Source organism: Musa acuminata, chromosome BXJ1-7, assembly GCF_036884655.1.
Source record: "Musa acuminata AAA Group cultivar baxijiao chromosome BXJ1-7, Cavendish_Baxijiao_AAA, whole genome shotgun sequence".
NCBI classification, from domain to species: domain Eukaryota; kingdom Viridiplantae; phylum Streptophyta; class Magnoliopsida; order Zingiberales; family Musaceae; genus Musa; species Musa acuminata.
The window spans coordinates 3,722,221-3,741,492 of NC_088333.1; the positions used below are offsets into that span (position 1 = coordinate 3,722,221).

Sequence of the window (19,272 nt, forward strand, 5' to 3'; positions counted from 1 at the left end):
AGGAAGTGTTTTATTTACGTCATACGTAAGACCCCCCATACCTTTCCCATCTGCTCCCCTCCCCTCCACGAGAAAGTGTTTTCCTTTCTAACGTATAAGACGAGAAAGTGTTTTCTTTCTTGAACAGCCCAGGCCAGCTCACAAGGGAGGACGCGTTCCCCGCGGTCCGACCAACGAAGCTGACGCACACAAAAACTTCCATCGGAAGCATATGCGAACGCTTCTACGCATGATAGCCATCGGATACGAATCTACGATCCACTGACGCGCGTAAGAGCCGTTCGATTAGCAAGGGGGCTCATGCAGCGCGCATGCGTTCGCATGTACTTCCTATATGAAGAATTCTAAGACTCCGGTCATAGCTTGCTTCCTCCGCAATCAATAAAAATAACGAAGAAAAAAGAAAACTTGGGTTCCAACAGCTTCTTCTTCCTCGCCATTCCTCGCCATTCCATTCCCGATCGAGCCGTTCAGGCTTCTCAGCTACAAAACCTCGGAGAGAGAGAGAGAGAGAGAGAGAGAGAGAGAAACGATCCTGTGACATGGGACAAGCCTTCCGTAAGCTCTTCGACCGATTCTTCGGCCCCGTGGAAATGAGGGTATTCCTCTCTCTATGTTTTCGATATGACACTTCCACCGTTTCCGAATCGATTATTTCTTGTCCTGTTCAATAAATCCTCAAGATTTTTCTTTTTATCACCGGCTTCAATTTTCCTTTTATTCTTGGACATAAGGGCACACGAATTTTCACAATTTTGTTTTAGATTGTTTTCTCTCTTTTCCTTCTTTTCAATTTAATTGAATGCTTGTGCGCGTCTACATGTATCCGAGGATCAAAACCTAGGAATTTGCAATTAGTACCTGTGCTTTGAAGGATTTTGCTCTGTTTTGACCTTCGAAACTTCGTTCGTCTAATGATTGAACATCCTCCATTTAATCTAATTTTGCGCTTTGTTTTTTAGTCCATTATAAGGATGGTAAGTAATTATTGTCTACCTGTCTTGGACGGATCGAATATGTGCATGAACCTTGTCCTTGAAATCCTCAGCCCTTATCATGCTTGGGGAGGGTCATTGAATGAAAGCTTAGGGTTTAGGTAAGCAATTAACCTTTTCAACATTTTGATCTAGAGCTAGTTGGTTCTTCCTCCCGCATGCATATACATGCTGTAATCGGCTGAACGTCTAAGAGTTTGCTAACTGGATTATAATTATGAAATAAAACGAACAATGACGAACACCTTTGTGTAAGCTAAGTTTGGATGCGTAGGTCCTTTCACTTCTTCTCAATGGTGAAATAAGACCAGGCTCATACGTTTTATCACTCCATATAGGAATACAGTAGTTCAGAGATGAATCACTTCTATGACAACTTTACTAAGGACTGTCATCCAACGGCACTTTTTTTGTGATAGTTGTTGGATGAATTATTTTTATGATAACTTCACTGATGACTATCATCTAACTACAGTTATTTTGCATTAGATGAGACAAGAATCTTTAACAGAAGGGTGGCCTAGTGCATGAGGCTCCTACCAATCTATGGTATAGGGAGGGTCAATTTTGAGCAGCCTTGCACTTCTTGCATGCTCAAAAGCTATTTTCACAGTTCAGAACTTTGACACTCAAGTCACACCAAAGTCGTGTTATCACGGTGCTTGCTTTGAATCCTCACTTTCAGAAGAGATGATGGTATTGATATTGAAATTTGGTTTTACTGAAGGTTAGCAATCTCGATTACTGAACCCATGTCCATCCATGGCTGGACTGGTATGGGTTTGATCAGTTCTGGTGTACAATGTGTTAGTACGTCGAAATGTACCATGGTACTGTTAGGGGAGAGAGAGGAGGATAGGAAGGAAAAACAAAAAGAGCAAGAAGAAGGAATAAGAAGATGAGAGAAGGAAGAAAAAGGAGGAAGAAGAGGAAGAAGAAAGATGGGTAGGAGCAAGAGGAGGCAGATGAGGAGGCAGAGGGGGAGGTGTGCTGGAGCCAGCGGCAGGTGGTGGCTATGGGAGTGATGACGGGTTATGTTGAGGAGCTATGTTTCCGCTAGCCGAACCCTTGCACAGGGTTAAAAGAAAAAATATATATATCTACTGAACCAGACTGGACCACCTGGTTTGGTTTGGTCCAGCATACTGGTTGACTATGAAATCAGTAAATACCGATCGAACCTTTCTCAACAGGTGGGTTTTGCATTCCATGGTTTTATCAAAAGGAATAAAAATAATTATTTTGTTTGTGAAAAGTTATAGAATGTTAACTTTGGATTATTATATGAGGTGAAAACATTTGAAATTAGTTTGACATGTAGTCATGTACTAAGAGTATATATAAAATCATTGATAGTACAGAATCTTCAGACTACAGGTCCATAGGAGGTAGGCATAGACAAAAGACAACTTGTTAGGAACATTAACTGGGATACTAGTACTTGAACCGTGCAGAGACATTGTCCATAATAGAACTTTCTCATCAGAAAGGGCCCAACAAGAATAGTTCCTAACACTGGTTTGTTGTGTTATTGTTGAGTTGTATCTGTGCATCTGAAATATTAGGATATAACGGGACTTCCTAAACTAGATAAATTATCATATGCTTTGTTTTTCTTCTGAATTCAAGTAATATGTGTCAATGCTGGTTCCATTTGCATTTGGAATCTAGAACCACAGTCTTCAGTTTTTGTGTGAACTTATATTTATTATGATTAATAGATGTTGGTGGTTAATTATGCCAAATTTTGTACTTTTTTTAGGTTGTGATGTTAGGATTGGATGCAGCTGGTAAGACGACTATCCTGTACAAATTGCACATTGGAGAAGTTTTATCAACAGTTCCAACTATCGGTAAGTGTCCCATGCTTTGCCTCCAAGTAGAAGAGTTATTCTCTAGGAATTGCCTAGCACCATCTTTGTTTGTTGAATTGACTAGGAAGTGATGTATGGAAAGATTATATTGCAGTCACCTCTAGGCATTGCAGAAAATGTAAAAACACTGAACATACAAATGGTTTCTAGATCAATCAGTTTCAGAAGTTTGTAACTCTCATCCTCAAAATGTCGTTCTCCTGTCAAGGTAGAATTCTCATGAAACATGATTAGTGATTTGGTCTCCAGGGACAAGCATAACTACAAAGTAGAACATCTGTTTTCCCTGCATTTCAGCATTTGTAATGTCAGTGTACCAATAGGTTCACTCGTCCTAAATGTAATTTAAAGCAGTACTTTTGGGAACCGATGAATTGCTGTTAAGCATCTTACATAACACTAATAGTTGATGTTATTGGAATAAAGAGGATAAGAAAAGAACTCCCCTGAAGCTTTTTAATAGTTTTTTCTCTATAATTTTTGCCTCGCTTTATCAGAACACTGATATATTACATAGTCATCTTTCATTCAATTGACTATATCTTTTCTGGTCTCAAATTTTGTCCTGAACATTCTAAATACAATAAATGCAACTGTAACCAAAGCTCTACCTCTACCAACCTGAGACTGGTTGTGACATCTTTTCTAAGGTTAAGTTTCATAAGCAATTGGTTATTAGAACAGGCCAAGAAAACATGGAATTGTAAGAATATAGTATCTGTGGTTCTGTTATATTTAACACTAACATAGCCATATGTTAGTCCTTTTATGTTTTTCTGCAGTTGGTTCATGAATTATTTACTACTCTTTGTTTATGAATTGCCTATTTGGAAACTATGTTTTGAGTCTTTTGACAACCATGATTCTCTGATCCTTGACCTCCATGTTTGATCTTGTTTTTTCTTGTATTTTGTTTTGTTTTAGGTTTCAATGTCGAGAAGGTTCAGTACAAAAATGTGGTATTTACAGTTTGGGATGTTGGTGGACAAGAAAAATTAAGACCCTTATGGAGGCATTACTTCAGCAATACTGATGCACTGGTAAGATTTAATAATTTCTATGTTTTGGTTCTTTTTTTTCTGTATTTGGTCTATTGGTTCGATACTGCTCAATTACATCATGATTTCTTTCAAGTGTTGTAAGGGATTGTGTCTATTTTAGCTTTATGAATTGAGGTCTGGCCGATTGTTTTCTTGTGGTAAATCTCATGTTTCTGGCTGGCATTTTTACATGCATCTCTTGTAATTTTAGTCTTGTGGATGCATGTTTGTCAGTTTCATTCTGATGTATTCAGTCAGTTCTCAAATTGTTTGTGCTCTAGCTTCTGGATCCCTTTGTTCCTACATCAACAAAATGCTAAAAAATATGCTTATTGTTAATCATATGTGCATTTGGGTCCATACCTCACAATGTTACCCTTATGAGCTCATACAGTTTTTATTTATTTATTCCTGGTGTCTAATTGCTAAATAATATTTATATGTATAGTCAGACTAGGGTGAATAATTGAGAATGCCTAGTTTGACAAACTTGCCTATAGTCTTTAGTTTAGTTTAGTTTATTATGATGTATCTGTTTAGTTTATGACTATGTATGGGATGTCTCAATATTCTTTTGGAAAGGACTTTTTGGAAATCTCATTTTGGTAGCATCATGAAAATTATTAGTCCCAATTTACATCATTTTGACTGATCTCTTGAGTCATAGATTCACTTTATATGAATGGTGTTACATCTAAGAGCTTAGAGTTCTGAATTTGTTAATCGATATTTTGCTTGCAGATCTATGTTGTGGATTCCCTAGACAGAGAAAGGATTGGAAAGGCCAAAGAAGAATTTCAGGTCTGGAGTATGATTATTATTCCACAAGTCATTGCAGTTTAGCTCTCTTCTTCTGAAAATTCTAACCGATGATTTTAAGGTGATACTGTATGGCTTTTCTTTCAGGCTATTATCAGGGATCCTTTCATGCTGAGTAGTGTCATATTGGTATTTGCCAATAAACAGGACTTGGTAAGTTGACCACCTACATTTCCATTAATAGAACATAGTATCTGTTAATATCATCAGAAGCTTACCATGTCATTGTTATTCAAAATCACTTGTTGATGGTCCTCCCTTTCATTTTGGAACAAAAAGGTCAGATCTTCACCTGTTCCTTTTTACAAAATGTGTAAATTATGTAAATAAGAAAAGAGGGACTTCGCACAAACGGTTTTATAGTCTCAAGATATATCTTAGCCAAAGGAAAACATCTTATCAAATAACCAAGACAATATCTACTCACCAGATGAATCCTTGCAACGAAAACCACTATTCGTCTATGTCATCCTGCTTGTCTGAACTTCTTCCACCTGCATCACATCTTCAGTACTGCTGCTGCAACGATCCAAGCATATTTTTTCTTTTATTTTACTATTTCTGCATGCACAAAAATATTTTTTTTTCATATCAAACTCCTAGCATGCTGTACTATGTTACTAGTCAATTTCAGCAATATAAGTCTTGAAATGGACTTCTTATGCTAAGGATGCCAATGAGACCTTGTCCTGACCTTTTAACGACATGACAAGTACATGGCATGTTGAAATTTTTGAAAATGCTTGTAACCACTTTATTGCTTCTTTTGTGATTTAGGATTGTTCAAGTTTACCATCCTGTCGACTGTAAAGCAGTTCACGTTCTAGATTTTGGTTATTGTCTAAGTTGAAATCCTCCTTTGAGTCTTCCCCTTGTTGTTTGAACTATACTTTAGACCGAAGTTGTCTCTGTCAGATTCTGATTTGCTGAAGCATCTTGGGCCTTTCTTATTCATGGCTATCACCTAAATTGATGTTAATTTTAAAATGTACAACCCTTTGAACTTGCTCTTCTAATTCTACCATATGTCCCTACCGCATTTGGTTCTACTTTCACCTGGATGCTGGCAACTTCCCAATAGTCAGCACTGTAACAATTGACTGCTGGCAGATGATGTTCTTTGGTCTCTTCAAGCTGCAAATCTAGGACTGTTCTGCAAACCAGGATTTTGTGGATGCATAACATAATGCCATCCATTTTTGTAGTGATCATTGTGGTGTCCTTTACATTGATACTTCTGAAGAGAACAAAGATTTAAAAGGATTGTCATGGTTAAGCCTGATTATTTGTTTACCATCATTTTTCCTTTGTCTCGTATAAGGAAAAACAGAAAAGACATACAGGAGCTGTACACGAGAAATGTGTATAAAATTAATATTAGAACCTTGTTAAAAATTATCACAAACAAAAGCCAACACATGTTTCACTGTTACAACTTACTACCTGTTGCTTTTTCTGTCTTTCCATGTGCCATTAAAGTTTAAACTTAGTGAGAGCTTCTTATTATTTTTGCCCAGTTGGTCATGAGTTTTCAATGTTATATTCTGATCTGGTGTTCAAATCTATCTGGGCAGTGACAACTTTCATCTGAAAATATGTTTGTTGCAGTAATATTATATTTTAGTTAGTTCCGTTCTGAAGAATAATTATTCTTTCTCTTTCAGAAAGGGGCAATGACTCCAATGGAGGTATCTGAAGGGCTGGGTCTGTATGATCTGAGAAACCGAACTTGGCATGTCCAGGAGACCTGTGCCCTTTCTGGCGATGGACTCTACGAGGGACTGGATTGGCTGGTCACGGCTTTGAAGGAGCTGCAAGTCTCTGGACGACATATTACTTGAATCGGCAGCTCCAAGTTGTGTCGACAAACTTGATACTGAAGAATAAACTGTATGGTTTCTTGTTTCTTCAGTATCTTTGGTTTTGTAATTATAGGTGATGTCCTCTTGACTAGTATTCTGACAAATGAGTAATCCAGACTCATTGTCAATACATAATGACTGTCTGTTCTACTGATTTATTCCGACTCGTAGATGACTTGATTTTGTTCAGAAAAAAGGGTAGGTGTCTGTGCAAAGGGCAAACGAAAACAATACATCCAGAAAAAACAACCCTTGAGCTGTGCATTTTTTTTCTCCTCTTATTTCAGATTGTTCTCTGTTTGTAAAACTCTTCATAATTTGTTTGGTGCTTATATATACACATTAGAAACAGTGTTGGAGGTCTGTAAATTACATAATTGTGGTGTGCCTAAATCTAGTTTCCCCATAACCTGGCTGACAAACAGACAGGGAGTAGTTGCAAATCTTAGAAATGCTTTCCTTAAATGATATTAAATATCTTTTGATGCTTTGATGACTTGGTTCTTGGACTTTTTGGCAGGCAAGAAAAGTTTTCTGTAGCAGATTACCAGAGCACTTTGGACCCATCCTATGTTCATCTTAACTATGCTGGTGTAAAGGGAGAACAGTGCACTTGTGAATTGTTCTGGCATTCCTACATTTAAGTGATGCAGGAATGCAATATGAACATAGGTGGTGTGTCCTTGTCCTTCAGCCTAAAGAATTATTTCTTTTTCAATTATATATATATATATATATATATATATATATATATATATATATATATATATATATATATATATATATATATGTTATATGCAACATTGTAGTTTTCTCTGTGGTACTTTTTTCCTTTCATTGATAAAAAATTGTCACCCTCATTATGATTCTAAAGTTACAAGCTATTGCCACACAATTCACCTTCAAGATGGAAAACTGCTACCTGTTATCATTTTATCACTAATATATATAATGCATATGTTGAAAGTAGTGATTGATCCATAGAGTTAAGAAGGATGATGAAAAATTAAGATGATTATATTAAACATGTTTAACTCACATAATTTGGATCAAATTGTAAACCTATTTTATTATATCAGCTAACCAAATACTAAAGAGGAGGTAAAAGCGCAGCCTAATTGACTCTGGTTGATTCGGTTTGGTTTGGTTTGGGTTGGGTTGGGTTGGGTTGCAGATCGCAATCTGATCGGGCTAAGATTGGTCCGGCCCATCTTCTCAATCTATAAATAAACGAGCGCGTCCGCGATCCGATCTGATTTCTTGCTTGACGAGGGTTGTTTCCTCCGTTACGTCAACAGAGCAACCCAAGTAGAGAGGTGAGATCCTTTGGCTCTCGAGTTGTCTTCTATCGATGAGATACTTTTTAATGCGCTGATTGCTTCTTGGCTTTCTGATTTCCCTTTCGATGGTCTGGAGAGATAGGGGCTTTCATTCGTTCCTGGTTATTGAACTGCTCTAAGATTTCATGTTTGGTTTGTCTCTTGAATCGTATTCTGTGGGTGAGATACATTTTGATGACACATTGTTTCTTGGCTTTCTAATTTCCTCTTTTGATGGTGTGGAAGATTAGGGTTATGATTCTACCCTGGCTGTTCTCGCTGCTTGCGTTGTCGCTTGAATAGTCTTCTGTTGATGGGATGCTTTTGATCGTTTGATTGATTCTTGGCTTTCTTGTTTTCTTTTTGACGGTGTGGGTGCCAGGGTTTTGATTCTTTCATGGTTATTCTTGTGCTGTTCCCAAGTTTCCACCTTTGCATTGTCTCCTAAATCGTCTTCTGCTGATGAGATATCGGCTTTCTAATTTCTTTTTTGATGGTCTGGGGTACCAAGGTTATGATTCTTTCTTGGTTCCCAAGATTCAATGCTCGCATCGTCTCCTGAATTGTCTTCTGCTGATGAGATGTTTTCTGATCGCCCTATCGCCTCTTGACTATATGATTTGTCTGAAGAGTCAGGGTTTTGATTCTTTCCTGATTTCTCTCTAGCTATTCCAATATTCCATGCTTGCATCTTTGATTTGATTTCTTTTTTTCTTTTTCTTTTTTCTGCATCATCTGGTGTTTGGGCTGAAATATCGCCTCAACTGCAGCTTTGTACTATAGTTTCTGTCAATTCTTTGACTTAAAATAGAAAAAGGCTCAAACTGGAAATATGTTAATCGGGTCAAATCTTATTGCCCTGGAGGAATATTATTCTCGCTGTTCTTGAGGTTATTGAAACAAACTACCCATAGTATAAGTGGGATCGAAGGTGAGGATGGCATCTTGATATAGCTTTCTGAACAACTACTTCGAAGGAAGTACTTTTTTCCTAAGATCCTGTTTGAAATTCTAGATTGTATTGTCACCTGTTATCCAACCTATCTTTGATATTCACTTTTACAGAGATTTTCCGGTGAAGAAAAAGGTTTATCTTGTCTATATGTTAGCAGATTGTCATATTAAGGTGACATGGCTGCAACTCAGGTGAAAATTGGATGGGGTTTGATAGAGTTTAACCTGGTGTTTAGTCCGACGTGTGTTGATGCTGTCTTTAAACTGACACAACCATATGCTTGACCTGAGTACAGTTTGCGTTTTTTTTGTTGGATAGAACCCTGGGGGACTGGCATAAGAGGTGTTATTGCCTAAGAATCTGGGACGTACATGTTGTCTCGAAGGAAAGGTGACAAGAAGATTAAAAGGTAGGCTGGGGAGGAGAGGAAGGTAGAATGTGGTAAAGAAGCATTGGTGATGGGGTAGGGAAAGATTGTGTTTGAAACGGGGTTTGTGCACTTACATTGTAGGTCAGGTTGGATCCATTAACACTTGTATCCAGGCTTTGTCTGCAGGCTGGTTGTGTTGGGGTTTTTCTAAGCCATAAGTGACCCAATTCAACAAAAATCTAAACCCAAGCCTGCTGAATATAACGTTTGGTTGGGTTGTTTCCAGGTTAGTCTGCCTGTGTTGCATCCCTGTCATCTAAATTTCCTAACTTTTGCAGACTGCAAAAATTTTCTTTTTTTTCTTTTTCTTTTTTTCTTTTGCGCAACTTTTCATTCTTATAATTACCAAGAACTTGGAGTCTTTGGAACTTGGTGCTGCAGTTCAAACATGGCAACAGGCAAAATTATCGGAGCTATTGTTGCATCCTTTGCAGTCTCATATGCATGTGATACGCTGATCTCTGATGGAAAGATATTTGGCGGTGAGTTAAATCATACCATAAATAGAGCTTTAAATAAAATTTGGCAAAACTAAACTTACCCCTGCATTTTTTTTAAAACCAGGTACAACTCCGAAAACTGTCTCAGACAAGGAATGGTGGGAAGCAACTGATAAGAAGTTCCAGGCCTGGCCTCGCACCGCTGGACCACCAGTTGTGATGAACCCCATTAGCCGGCAGAATTTTATCGTCAAGTCATCTGAATCCTAAAGTGAATAACACAATGCGGGTTTTATGGTCTAAAATGATTAGGTCATTACTTGCGGGTGATGCGCTGTTTTGAGAAAGTATTTTATGTTTCCATGGATTGATGGAGATGTTATGAGCAGCCTTTTACGATATTTCCATAAGCTGTAATAATTTTCATGAGACCGCCATCTGGGACATGTATGCAACTATATTTCTTGTGGGTTTTCAATTGAGAAATAAGGACACTGATCCATTCTTGAAGTCAGTATAATTTCAGGTCCGGTCATCCGAGATGACCCATTAGAACTACATTGCAGGGTGACATGAATTCTGTGGAAATTACTTACATTTCATTGATCAAGGAGTGCTTGTGGAATCTGTTAGTCTTGCAATCTGCTTGACTCGAGTTCTACATGTGATTGAGATTTATACTTATTTTGAAGAAATGATTAAGATATTGTAGTTGGCTTTGATGTGAACCTGGACGAAAGTTGTTACTATGTAGTACCTCAAACCTTGAGTCTCTCGACTCTAATGCAAAATTGCAGTAACATGGCTGTTCTTAATCAAATGTGATTAAAGATGTTAATTTTTTCTCATAGGATGAACATGGTTGATCAATCATCATTCGATATGTCAATTTATCTCCACATTATCATTTATGTAGATAAAAGGTCAAATTAAGATCGTTAAAGATTATTCCTTCCAAAAATATCTCAAAAGGTCAATTAATATATTACTGTTGAGGTAATAGTCTTCGGATAAGTATGAGGTAATATTACTGTTTGGGTGGTTCATTCAAAAGCATTAGAAATTCTTATCCCGATGGGCCGATCAAAAAGATAAATTGATATTATCATTAATAGATCTGCCTCTAAGGGAGATAGTTCCTCAGCTTGTAAGGCTTAAGGTAAAATGTTCCAGGTGAGTGAGTTAAAAGAACTGGACTCACATGATAAGAAGCTTGTTATTGTGGGAGGCACAAAGCAAAATATGTTTGAGATAAGATAGAAAAAAAATTCGATCCACGTGAGAAGAAACACATTATAACAAAAGGCACATGGCTAAACATTCCAAGGTATATAAATCGAGAAAACCCCTCTTGTGAGAAGAAGCCCACCATGACGAGCGATGCAAAAGAAGAGGTGTCCTAGGTATGTTGGTCGGGAATACTCGACCTACTTAAAGAGAACAATCAAGTTATAAGTCAAGTTAGGTTGGAAAAGTCTGACTCACCTAAAGCGAGGCTTGCCCAAGGTTGAAAAAACCTAACCCTCACAAGGCTAACTTGAGGTGGAGAAGTTGGGCACCAACCCCCTCTATGCCCGAGGTGGATAGGTCAAACGCCAACCTCTCCTATTACCCAAGGTGGAGAGGTCGGACACTGATTCCCTCCATGCCCAAGGTTAGTAAGTCAAGCGCTGACTTCCCTCTTTACTCAAGATGGAGAGGTCGAATGCCTTGACTCTCACGTTGTTCAAGGTAGAGAGGACGTGCTCCTCGACCCCTTTCTTTTTTGGATGTATCTAAAGTACGTTGGTTAGGCACCTCTATTTTTCTCTAGAGAAACGATCAAAGGAGAATAAGATTAATGTGTTAAATGAGCCAAGCATTGTGTTTGAAGGGCCTCGTCAAAGAGCTCCAAAGACACGTCTTTAGGAGAGAATAAATGATAGAGAAGATATCATCGATTAATCACTATTCAACACATGTCCTTCACATGATATTCAAGCTAAAAGAAAGAGATACATCGAGAAGACTCGAAAAATCTATTCTGATCTCAGTTTTTTCTATATGTACTATATCGAGAGAGATATCATTTTTCACCTTGAAAAGACATCGAATAATCTTATATACATGAGGTCAGAACTCTATTAGATTGAACTATATTTCAGAGAACTACCCGCATTGTTATAATAGGCAATTGCATTTTGTCCCGACTAAAGGTTGAGTTTTGCTCAAGCATGCGGTTTTTCTGGTCGGTTAAATGCTGACGCGTTCAGTCAAAATGGTCGGCTCCGCATGATGTCAGTCCGCGGTGAGGGGGAAAACTAGTAATTAAACCAATAACAGAGTAATTAAACCAAGAAATAAACGTCGGTAATAACGTCAAATGATAGGGGCTTTTTCAAAAAAGTATATGACTCTATATATAAGCCTCGTTCCCTTTCCAAAGAATTCGAACTGGAAAGTGGCGCCGTTTTAGGGTTTCCCGAAGGAAGATGGAAGAGAGGGGTCCGTCGGTGGACTCTGTCTACCTCCCGATCAGGGACGCCAGGACGTGCATCCACGAGAGGGTGAATATCTTCGCTGCGGTCTCCTCGATCGGGGCCGAGAAGAAGAGCAGGGGAACCGGTGCGTTTTGCTTGCTCGTCTCCGCATCAATCTTTCCAATTCTTTTCTCTAGCCGTTCTTTCTCGAGTTATTGGGGTTTTTGATTCGCTTTGCTCGATTGTCTCCGCATGAAAGCTATGGCTCTTTCCATTTCTTATCTCCGCATGTACTTTCATGAGTTCTTGGGGTTTTTGATTCGTTTTGCTCGGTTGTCTCTGCATGAAAACTATGGCTCTTTCCATTTCTTATCTCCCCCCTGGACTTTCATGAGTTCTTGGGGTTCTAAATCAAGATTTTCGCTGGCAATGATGACAAAAAGGCCGGACTCACAGCTGCCCTGGACATTCTTGTTTCAGTTGGTAGTAGAATGATGTGACTTGTCGTGAAGGTGTTAGCTGAGCCAGCTGGTTGTTCCATACGAGTAAAGTTCTTGTTCGAAGGTATCTTGTGTTTTGAGCGAATAATTTTGTTAAGACCTTATTACTTGGAGTATTGAATAAAGTTATTTACTGAAAATTGAACCTAACCTAATGTTCCCTTATGGAACTAGGGTTCGTAGTATGTTTACAAGTAAGTTTCTAGTGTTCAAGATTGCACCATGATTAATCTACAAATGAGGTTTCTTAAATGTCATTACTCAGTGACACTATCACTTAAGTTTATGGACTAGTAATGGAATGAAGTATATCTGTCTCACTGGCTTATCTAATTGTGCCCTTTTTTCTCCGGAGCAGGTATGTAAGAAATAGGTGAGAACCAAGGCATGAACCTTGGGTTTCCTGCAAGATGCAATTCGAGTTTGCTGTTTTGATCTTTTTGTCTATTATCTACAGTGGAAAGTTGATCTAATCTTTTTTCCCAAAATGGGTAAATAAGATTCAGTAATAATCAAGGCTCGGACCTTGATTTTCCTGCAAGATGCAACACGTGTTTACTGTTTTAATCTTTTTCTTCATGATCTACAATGTAACATTCAGAAATCAAGCAGGAGATGAGTTTTGGACTACTCCTCAAGTGGAATCTAAGTAGGAAGTTTCTGCTACTAAGTTTCTGACTACTGTTCCATCAAATATCGTTGGTCCTTTTTCTTTAACGTGTCTGTTTCATTTTCGTACGATGCTATTTTATTTTGATAATGCAGTTCCTGATCCCAATGTTGAAAGTTGGGTGCTGATATATTCGTTTGTGAATTCTTATATTATAGTCTTTCTTGAACTTCTTTAGACAACTACTTTTTTTTTTTTTGGAGAACCATAGGACAGCGTCAAGTTACTTAGCCTTGATTTAGACAATTAATCATTTTTATTGTTTTGTTGGTCATAAGTGATTTTAAGATGTACTGTAATCCGAAAACATTTGCTAATCAGATTTTTTACCTAAAAATTTTCAGATACTAAATGTATGTCAACTACTATTGGTATTTTCTTTGCAGACTATGTTGTGTCACTAAAGATAATGGATCAGTCTTATATGGAACCTGGGATTTCAGTGAATTTTTTTGCTGAAGATATGACAAAGCTACCACATGTCAGGGCAATTGGTGATATTATTAGTCTTCAGAATGTTGAGGTAGCTGCTAACATCAGCAAAATTATCATTGGTGCATATTACATTACTGCATTCTTTAGTTTTAGCTGTATGTGGGTTGTGATCCTTCTTGACTAAAACATCTTTAGCTTCTATTGTGTGTTATATAGAAATACATTCCTCTGGTTCTTTTTATTTATTCAAAGTATTGTTTCCTTAAGCTTACAAGTTCAGACTTTGGTGAGCTTTGAAATTAGGCCACTGTAGTCTCTTCCCTCGGATACTTTTTCCATTGCTGAAAGATGTGAATGTTGAAAGTTCAGTTAGGTAAATTTAATATGTGATATTTACACAGTTTTATTGTGTTTTTCCACATTATTTTCCTTAATCAGGTACATCCATACACCCACATCAAGATTTCAGTTTCAATTGTATAAGTCCAACAGGTGTCTGTTTATCACATCAGTACCCAGGAGTGCCTCTGTAGTTTACTCAAATTGTTTATGACATATGTTTAACAGCTCTTTTTATATATATGGCTAGAATGAAAATTTTAAAACTCAAATTGTTTATGACATATGTTTAACAGCCCTTTTTATATATATGGCCAGAATAAAAATTTTATATCTCACATTGTTGCACATTATCCAGGTGAGAATTCACAGAGGAGATGTTTATTGTGTTCACAATAAGAAGTTTTCTGCCTTCGCTCTGTTTCAAGGGAAAACAACATCTGGCTTGATTCATTATCAGAAATCAGCGAAGTATCATGCTACCAATCATGATGATGAATTTTTGTCACAAATAAGGACATGGTTGCTTGATAATCCACCTAAAGCAGGTTTTTGTTTTTAACAAACAATTTTCTATATTTCCCATACATCCTCTTTCTGCTAATGTATGTGATATTCTTCCTTATTCTTTATTGTGTTATTTGATTACTCTCCTTTTTCCTCTAGTTGGGAAAGATGTGCCATTGTTGCTGCGTAGGATTAAGTTAGATCTTGCTTTTGATTTAGTTTGCAAGGTAAGCCATTTCTTCCAAGCATTGCTTGTTTAACTGAAAATTTTATGCATATATGTATGACTTCTTGCTTCCAAAAGGTTCTTCATGTTTCTGAAACTTCTAAAGGGGATTGGATGCTCTTTGTGTGGGATGGAACTGATACTCCTCCAGCAAAATTACAGTTTGAGTATGTCTTTTATTCTAATTCATTGGTTTGCTTAATCGTACCGCATTGTTTAAATTTGAACTGTCAATGCCAAAATTCTGCTGCTGCAAACTAATTAATTTTCTGATGACTGATGTAAGTTATTAATTTGCATAAACTCATGATGGTTGGTTGTCGCTGTCAAGCAAGGAAATGGTGTTGCATTGAACTATCTTATGGCTCATCTAGTTCTGTAGTTTATCTGGACTTGTTGGAATGTATGAATCAGCCTGAAATTGTGTCTACCATTTGGGATTTTATAATTTTTCTATAATGATGCAACTGAGAATTTAATGATTAGTTCCTAACCTATGTTTATGTAGTAGTTAAAAAAGGAATATGTAAGATTCAAGTGAAAATAATTGTCAATTACTATAGTCTCAATGGGACTAAATGGTAAAGATGACGATCAAGCTAACCTGATGGTTAGTATATCTCATGTTTTTCTTGCCTATGTTTTTGCTTGTCTCACAATATTAGATGTCTGATAATTGCTGATGACGGATTGAAATTTTGTTTCTTGTCATGGGATAACAGTCTTGAGCTTCAAGGGGAAAGGCCATGTTCTTTACATGTTGAAGAGTTGCCTCTTACAATAGAGGTTTTATGCACATTTCCTCGTGTTGGTTCAGTCTTAAGAGTATTTGCTAGCAAGTCTTTTAAAGTGATAACACATCTACATGGTGGTAATCAGTGGGTCAAGTTATGTAATATGATCTGTGGGTTGTATGATGGTATGTGGAATGGCATGCTGCAACCTTCTAGTGAAGTCCTTCTTTTGTCTGATGAAGACTCGATTGCAAGGGAACATTTAAAGTAATTACTTTTCTTTTTCCATACACTTAGATCCATTCTTTTCTTATTAAGTTTAGTTGAGTGGATTCTTTTTGTCAAATAGGACATATGATCGCCGCCTTGCAACTGCATTGGAAAATTATCCTATGACAAGCTTTCCTGCACCTTCTCATATTACAGGTTATCAGAATTTTTGTTGGAAAATTGAATATGAAGTTCTCTGATATCTTTTTGTTGTTTAATTTTCCTTGTGCAGATGTACTAACTTCCTTTTGGTTTTATATACATTTAATTTTAACCAATTATTTGGTTGTGATAGTAAGTAAAGAATGGCAACTACTTTAGGAGTTTTTGCCCATCTTGAGATCAGAATTTTCTAGATTTCTCATAATTGATGTGAAACGATAATTTAGTTGAAGATGTGAAGCATTTTTTATGATATGATTAGGAAACAATAAGAATATTATGTTTTGTTATAAACTATCCTTGCCCTCTTTCTCCCTAAAACAAATCATTACCTGGTGTGGTAATTTATCTGAACCTTTTTATTTTGACATCATTCTACTCACCTTTTACATCATTTTGTAACATATTATTATTCTACTTGCAACTTTTTACTTTATTTTGGATCATATTATCTAACCTTTTGTTTTCTTTGATTTCTCCTCAGTGCTGGATTATGATTACAAGCCATATACAACTTTGATAGAATCCCTCAGTCATCCAGAGGTCTCCTTATTTGTTGCAATGAAAACTTTATTTGTGTTGACTAGCATTATGTATCTTTTGCTATGCACAAGGAAATTTGTAAATTCGTAAAAGAAATGTTAATGAGTATTGAGCAACAAAAATAAGAAATTACCTCAAGGTTAATCTGGAAAGGTTCTAGTGCTTGAGACTCTTGCCAACTTCGATAGTCTTTCAACTTATCCAGGGGTCTCCTTATCTGTTGCATTGAAAATTATGTTTGTGTTGCCTGGCATGCTGTTTCTCTTTCTATGCACAAGTAAATTTGTAAATTCTTGAAAGAAATGTTGGTGTGTTTTGAGCAATAAAAATAAGAAATTATTTCAAGTCTAATCTAGAAAAGACTCCCGCCAATGTGGAGTTGTTTGAAAAGGATAAGGTACACATTTTTTATTTGCATAGAGAGGGTTTTTTCATGAACCAGTTCTTGAAACATCAAGCTTCAAAGGAGTCTTACAATGCCAAGGTCTTTCATGTTTGAATGTATCTCATTCAAGCAATTATATGTTGTGATGATCGACATAGTTGACATAAATTTTGTCGAAAATCAAGGGAGTGAAAACTTAACATTGATATAGTTGATTTTATAAAGATACATAAGAAATTGTATGAATTAAATTAGAAACTTTGGCTTAGTTGTTAGAACTAAAACCTGAAATCGTATAGAAGTATCTCTATATTAGCATCATAGTCTTGCTTGACATACATGACAATTACACTAATTTTTAGGCCTTTCTGTTTTCATTCTACATTGAAGGGGTCACTTTAATTAGTGTAAGCCTAAGTGTGATTATGTCATAACTGGTAACAAAGTTAATTATCTTGAAATTCAATTTGTCCTCTTGTTCATAGTGTTTCTACTTTTTAAATTCTTTCTTTGGGTGATGATGGTAGATGTCATAATTCAACTAGAACACTAAATACATAAGGGGAACTGGGATAGGTTAGATCGAGTGTTATTATTTTTTTAATGTCAAAAACATCCTGTTAGATTCTGTCGTTGAGATAGAAAATAGATGTCCAATTACTCCAGAGTCCATTAGTTGTATTTTTTTAATCTAGTTTTAGGAGTTCTAGAAGGACATGAAAATCTGAAAGAAAGCTCAACTAGAAATTAGGAGAAGCCTTTTATATGATTCCGCTCTAAGAATATGTATTAGTTAAACATATAAAACGGAGGGGACTGCCAATTGGGATATTTGCTTGTATGAAGCACTACTAATAAGAGAGTGAACATTTTAATGCCTGAAGGGACTTTCCTGTCTGTCTTCTCTACTTTTGTCCTGCCTCTGACCTTACTTATTCCCACCTCTTTTACCTATATACTATCTTAAAACTTCTTTCAGAAGATTTGTTGTGTTTATTTGTGTTTTGCATCAAACAGTCCTCCAAAGATACTGTGTAAAGATCAAATGAGAGCTTTAAGTTTTGGACCACCAGATCGTTCCACTTCCTGTTTATGTCACTCTGAGAAATAAATACAAAATTTCGGAGTGTTGATCAAATGATTCTGTTGAATGTTCCAGACTACATATTTCATGCATTATTTGTTCAATGGAAATATCTGTTGAATGTTTGTGTACCCTTTAGTTTGTTTATATGAACCGAGATAAGGATTTTAAGGAAAATGAATAATCACCTGACTGCTTCTGTTCATATTCTGGGAAATTATTATTTTTTCTACTGGATTTAACCTTTCTAGCAGTCTCTGTTCTGCCTGTGCTACGTTGAAGTAGAAAGATGCTCATACGTGTTGGATGCTTTATGGTGCAGGTGACACATAAGTGCATGTGCATTGTAAGAGTGGTGGCAGCATATCCTTGGCAAGCTAAGGACCTTCGTTCCCCAGTTACAGGGCACTACCGTGTTAGATTTACCGTAGAAGATCCAACAGCAAGAATTCATGCATACATTTGTGGAGAAGATGGGGTACTTTTCTTTCACTCTCAGCATAAAGCAAATATTGTATCATGAGTAAATGTAGCCAATTAGTAGTTTGATTTAAAAATCACCTTGAAATAGGGGGAAAATCTGCTGGTTTATGTAAGGTAACCATTATAGGTTAGGAAGCACCGACATGACAGTATGGATGCCACATATGTTGAGAGTGAAAGAAAAGTACTCAGTTAGGAAGCAAGTATTCAGTGTGTTTCCTTTTCTTTACATGAAATGAACATATGTTGACTGTAAGCTCTGGTGTTTTGTCTCATACGGATCAGGTAAAATTTTTCCAAGGATACCCAACCACGGAAGTGTTAACCAGCAAGATGGACAAGCTACTCGGTATAACTGATACTGATGGACAAGCAGGAAGTGATGATGGTGTTAGAAATCCACCATGGGTGTGGTGCTGTTTAAAATCTTATTATTTGGATGAAAACAATCCTCGAGGAAGCCGGAGATATCGGATATTTAGCACGACACTAGTTGGGTGAAAACATGTTTATTACCTACCCCATCTCAAAAAAGAATTGTGTTATAATAGCATTTTAGACGTATCATGTAAATGTTGCAACTCCCTTCACCTGGGCACGGATGCCAATGCCATGTTTTGTTTGCAGTGTGGCTCCATCACGACGTCCTTGTATATTTCTTGTTAGATATTTGTTCAAAACTCTCGAGCTTCGTGTGAATGAATGAATCATCTTCTCCCCGTGCGTACGTTGAAGAGTTGT

The 19,272-nt window shown here is 36.9% G+C and overlaps 3 protein-coding genes and 1 non-coding gene across 7 annotated transcripts; all 4 read left to right on the forward strand.

The window, feature by feature from the left end:
* Nucleotides 1–380: 380 nt before the first annotated feature.
* LOC135678291 (uncharacterized) lies at nucleotides 381–7,292 on the forward strand. 2 transcript variants are annotated; one of them, XM_065190901.1, is made up of 7 exons: nucleotides 381–599; nucleotides 2,758–2,848; nucleotides 3,794–3,909; nucleotides 4,651–4,710; nucleotides 4,816–4,881; nucleotides 6,393–6,618; nucleotides 7,111–7,292. In XM_065190901.1, exons 1-6 carry the CDS (start codon nucleotides 543–545, stop codon nucleotides 6,567–6,569), a joined length of 567 nt encoding a protein of 188 aa, XP_065046973.1. In that variant the 5' UTR covers nucleotides 381–542; the 3' UTR covers nucleotides 6,570–6,618; nucleotides 7,111–7,292. The 2 variants fall into 2 exon arrangements, with proteins under 2 accessions (XP_065046973.1, XP_065046971.1); XM_065190899.1 differs by lacking the exon at nucleotides 7,111–7,292 and having other exon boundaries at nucleotides 6,393–6,941.
* Nucleotides 7,293–7,839: 547 nt separating this feature from the next.
* On the forward strand, nucleotides 7,840–10,248 carry LOC135678292 (uncharacterized). 2 transcript variants are annotated; one of them, XM_065190902.1, is made up of 3 exons: nucleotides 7,840–7,906; nucleotides 9,676–9,776; nucleotides 9,859–10,248. In XM_065190902.1, exons 2-3 carry the CDS (start codon nucleotides 9,683–9,685, stop codon nucleotides 10,002–10,004), a joined length of 240 nt encoding a protein of 79 aa, XP_065046974.1. In that variant the 5' UTR covers nucleotides 7,840–7,906; nucleotides 9,676–9,682; the 3' UTR covers nucleotides 10,005–10,248. The 2 variants fall into 2 exon arrangements, with proteins under 2 accessions (XP_065046974.1, XP_065046975.1); XM_065190903.1 differs by having other exon boundaries at nucleotides 7,858–7,906; nucleotides 9,645–9,776.
* A 1,922-nt stretch (nucleotides 10,249–12,170) lies between these two features.
* On the forward strand, nucleotides 12,171–19,258 carry LOC135678293 (protection of telomeres protein 1a-like). 2 transcript variants are annotated; one of them, XM_065190905.1, is made up of 11 exons: nucleotides 12,201–12,338; nucleotides 12,674–12,757; nucleotides 13,750–13,886; nucleotides 14,496–14,685; nucleotides 14,804–14,871; nucleotides 14,949–15,037; nucleotides 15,593–15,871; nucleotides 15,954–16,030; nucleotides 16,521–16,579; nucleotides 18,371–18,526; nucleotides 18,817–19,258. In XM_065190905.1, the coding sequence occupies exons 3-11, from the start codon at nucleotides 13,773–13,775 to the stop codon at nucleotides 19,030–19,032; spliced, it is 1,248 nt and encodes a 415-aa protein (XP_065046977.1). In that variant the 5' UTR covers nucleotides 12,201–12,338; nucleotides 12,674–12,757; nucleotides 13,750–13,772; the 3' UTR covers nucleotides 19,033–19,258. The 2 variants fall into 2 exon arrangements, with proteins under 2 accessions (XP_065046976.1, XP_065046977.1); XM_065190904.1 differs by lacking the exon at nucleotides 12,674–12,757 and having other exon boundaries at nucleotides 12,171–12,338.
* LOC135680189 (small nucleolar RNA snoR113) lies at nucleotides 12,618–12,721 on the forward strand. Its single transcript, XR_010515430.1, has one exon. It is a non-coding gene; the product is annotated as a small nucleolar RNA snoR113 (small nucleolar RNA).
* Nucleotides 19,259–19,272: the final 14 nt, after the last annotated feature.

Coding starts and splice junctions, on each gene's coding strand:
- LOC135678291 (XM_065190901.1), top strand. CDS start 543: ATGGGACAAGCCTTCCGTAAGCTCTTCGACCGATTCTTCGGCCCCGTG. Junction 600..2,757: donor TCGGCCCCGTGGAAATGAGG/GTATTCCTCTCT, acceptor TACTTTTTTTAG/GTTGTGATGTTAGGATTGGA. Junction 4,711..4,815: donor AGGCCAAAGAAGAATTTCAG/GTCTGGAGTATG, acceptor CTTTTCTTTCAG/GCTATTATCAGGGATCCTTT.
- LOC135678292 (XM_065190902.1), top strand. CDS start 9,683: ATGGCAACAGGCAAAATTATCGGAGCTATTGTTGCATCCTTTGCAGTC. Junction 9,777..9,858: donor TGATGGAAAGATATTTGGCG/GTGAGTTAAATC, acceptor TTTTAAAACCAG/GTACAACTCCGAAAACTGTC.
- LOC135678293 (XM_065190904.1), top strand. CDS start 12,206: ATGGAAGAGAGGGGTCCGTCGGTGGACTCTGTCTACCTCCCGATCAGG. Junction 12,339..13,749: donor GAAGAAGAGCAGGGGAACCG/GTGCGTTTTGCT, acceptor TTTTCTTTGCAG/ACTATGTTGTGTCACTAAAG. Junction 13,887..14,495: donor TTAGTCTTCAGAATGTTGAG/GTAGCTGCTAAC, acceptor CACATTATCCAG/GTGAGAATTCACAGAGGAGA.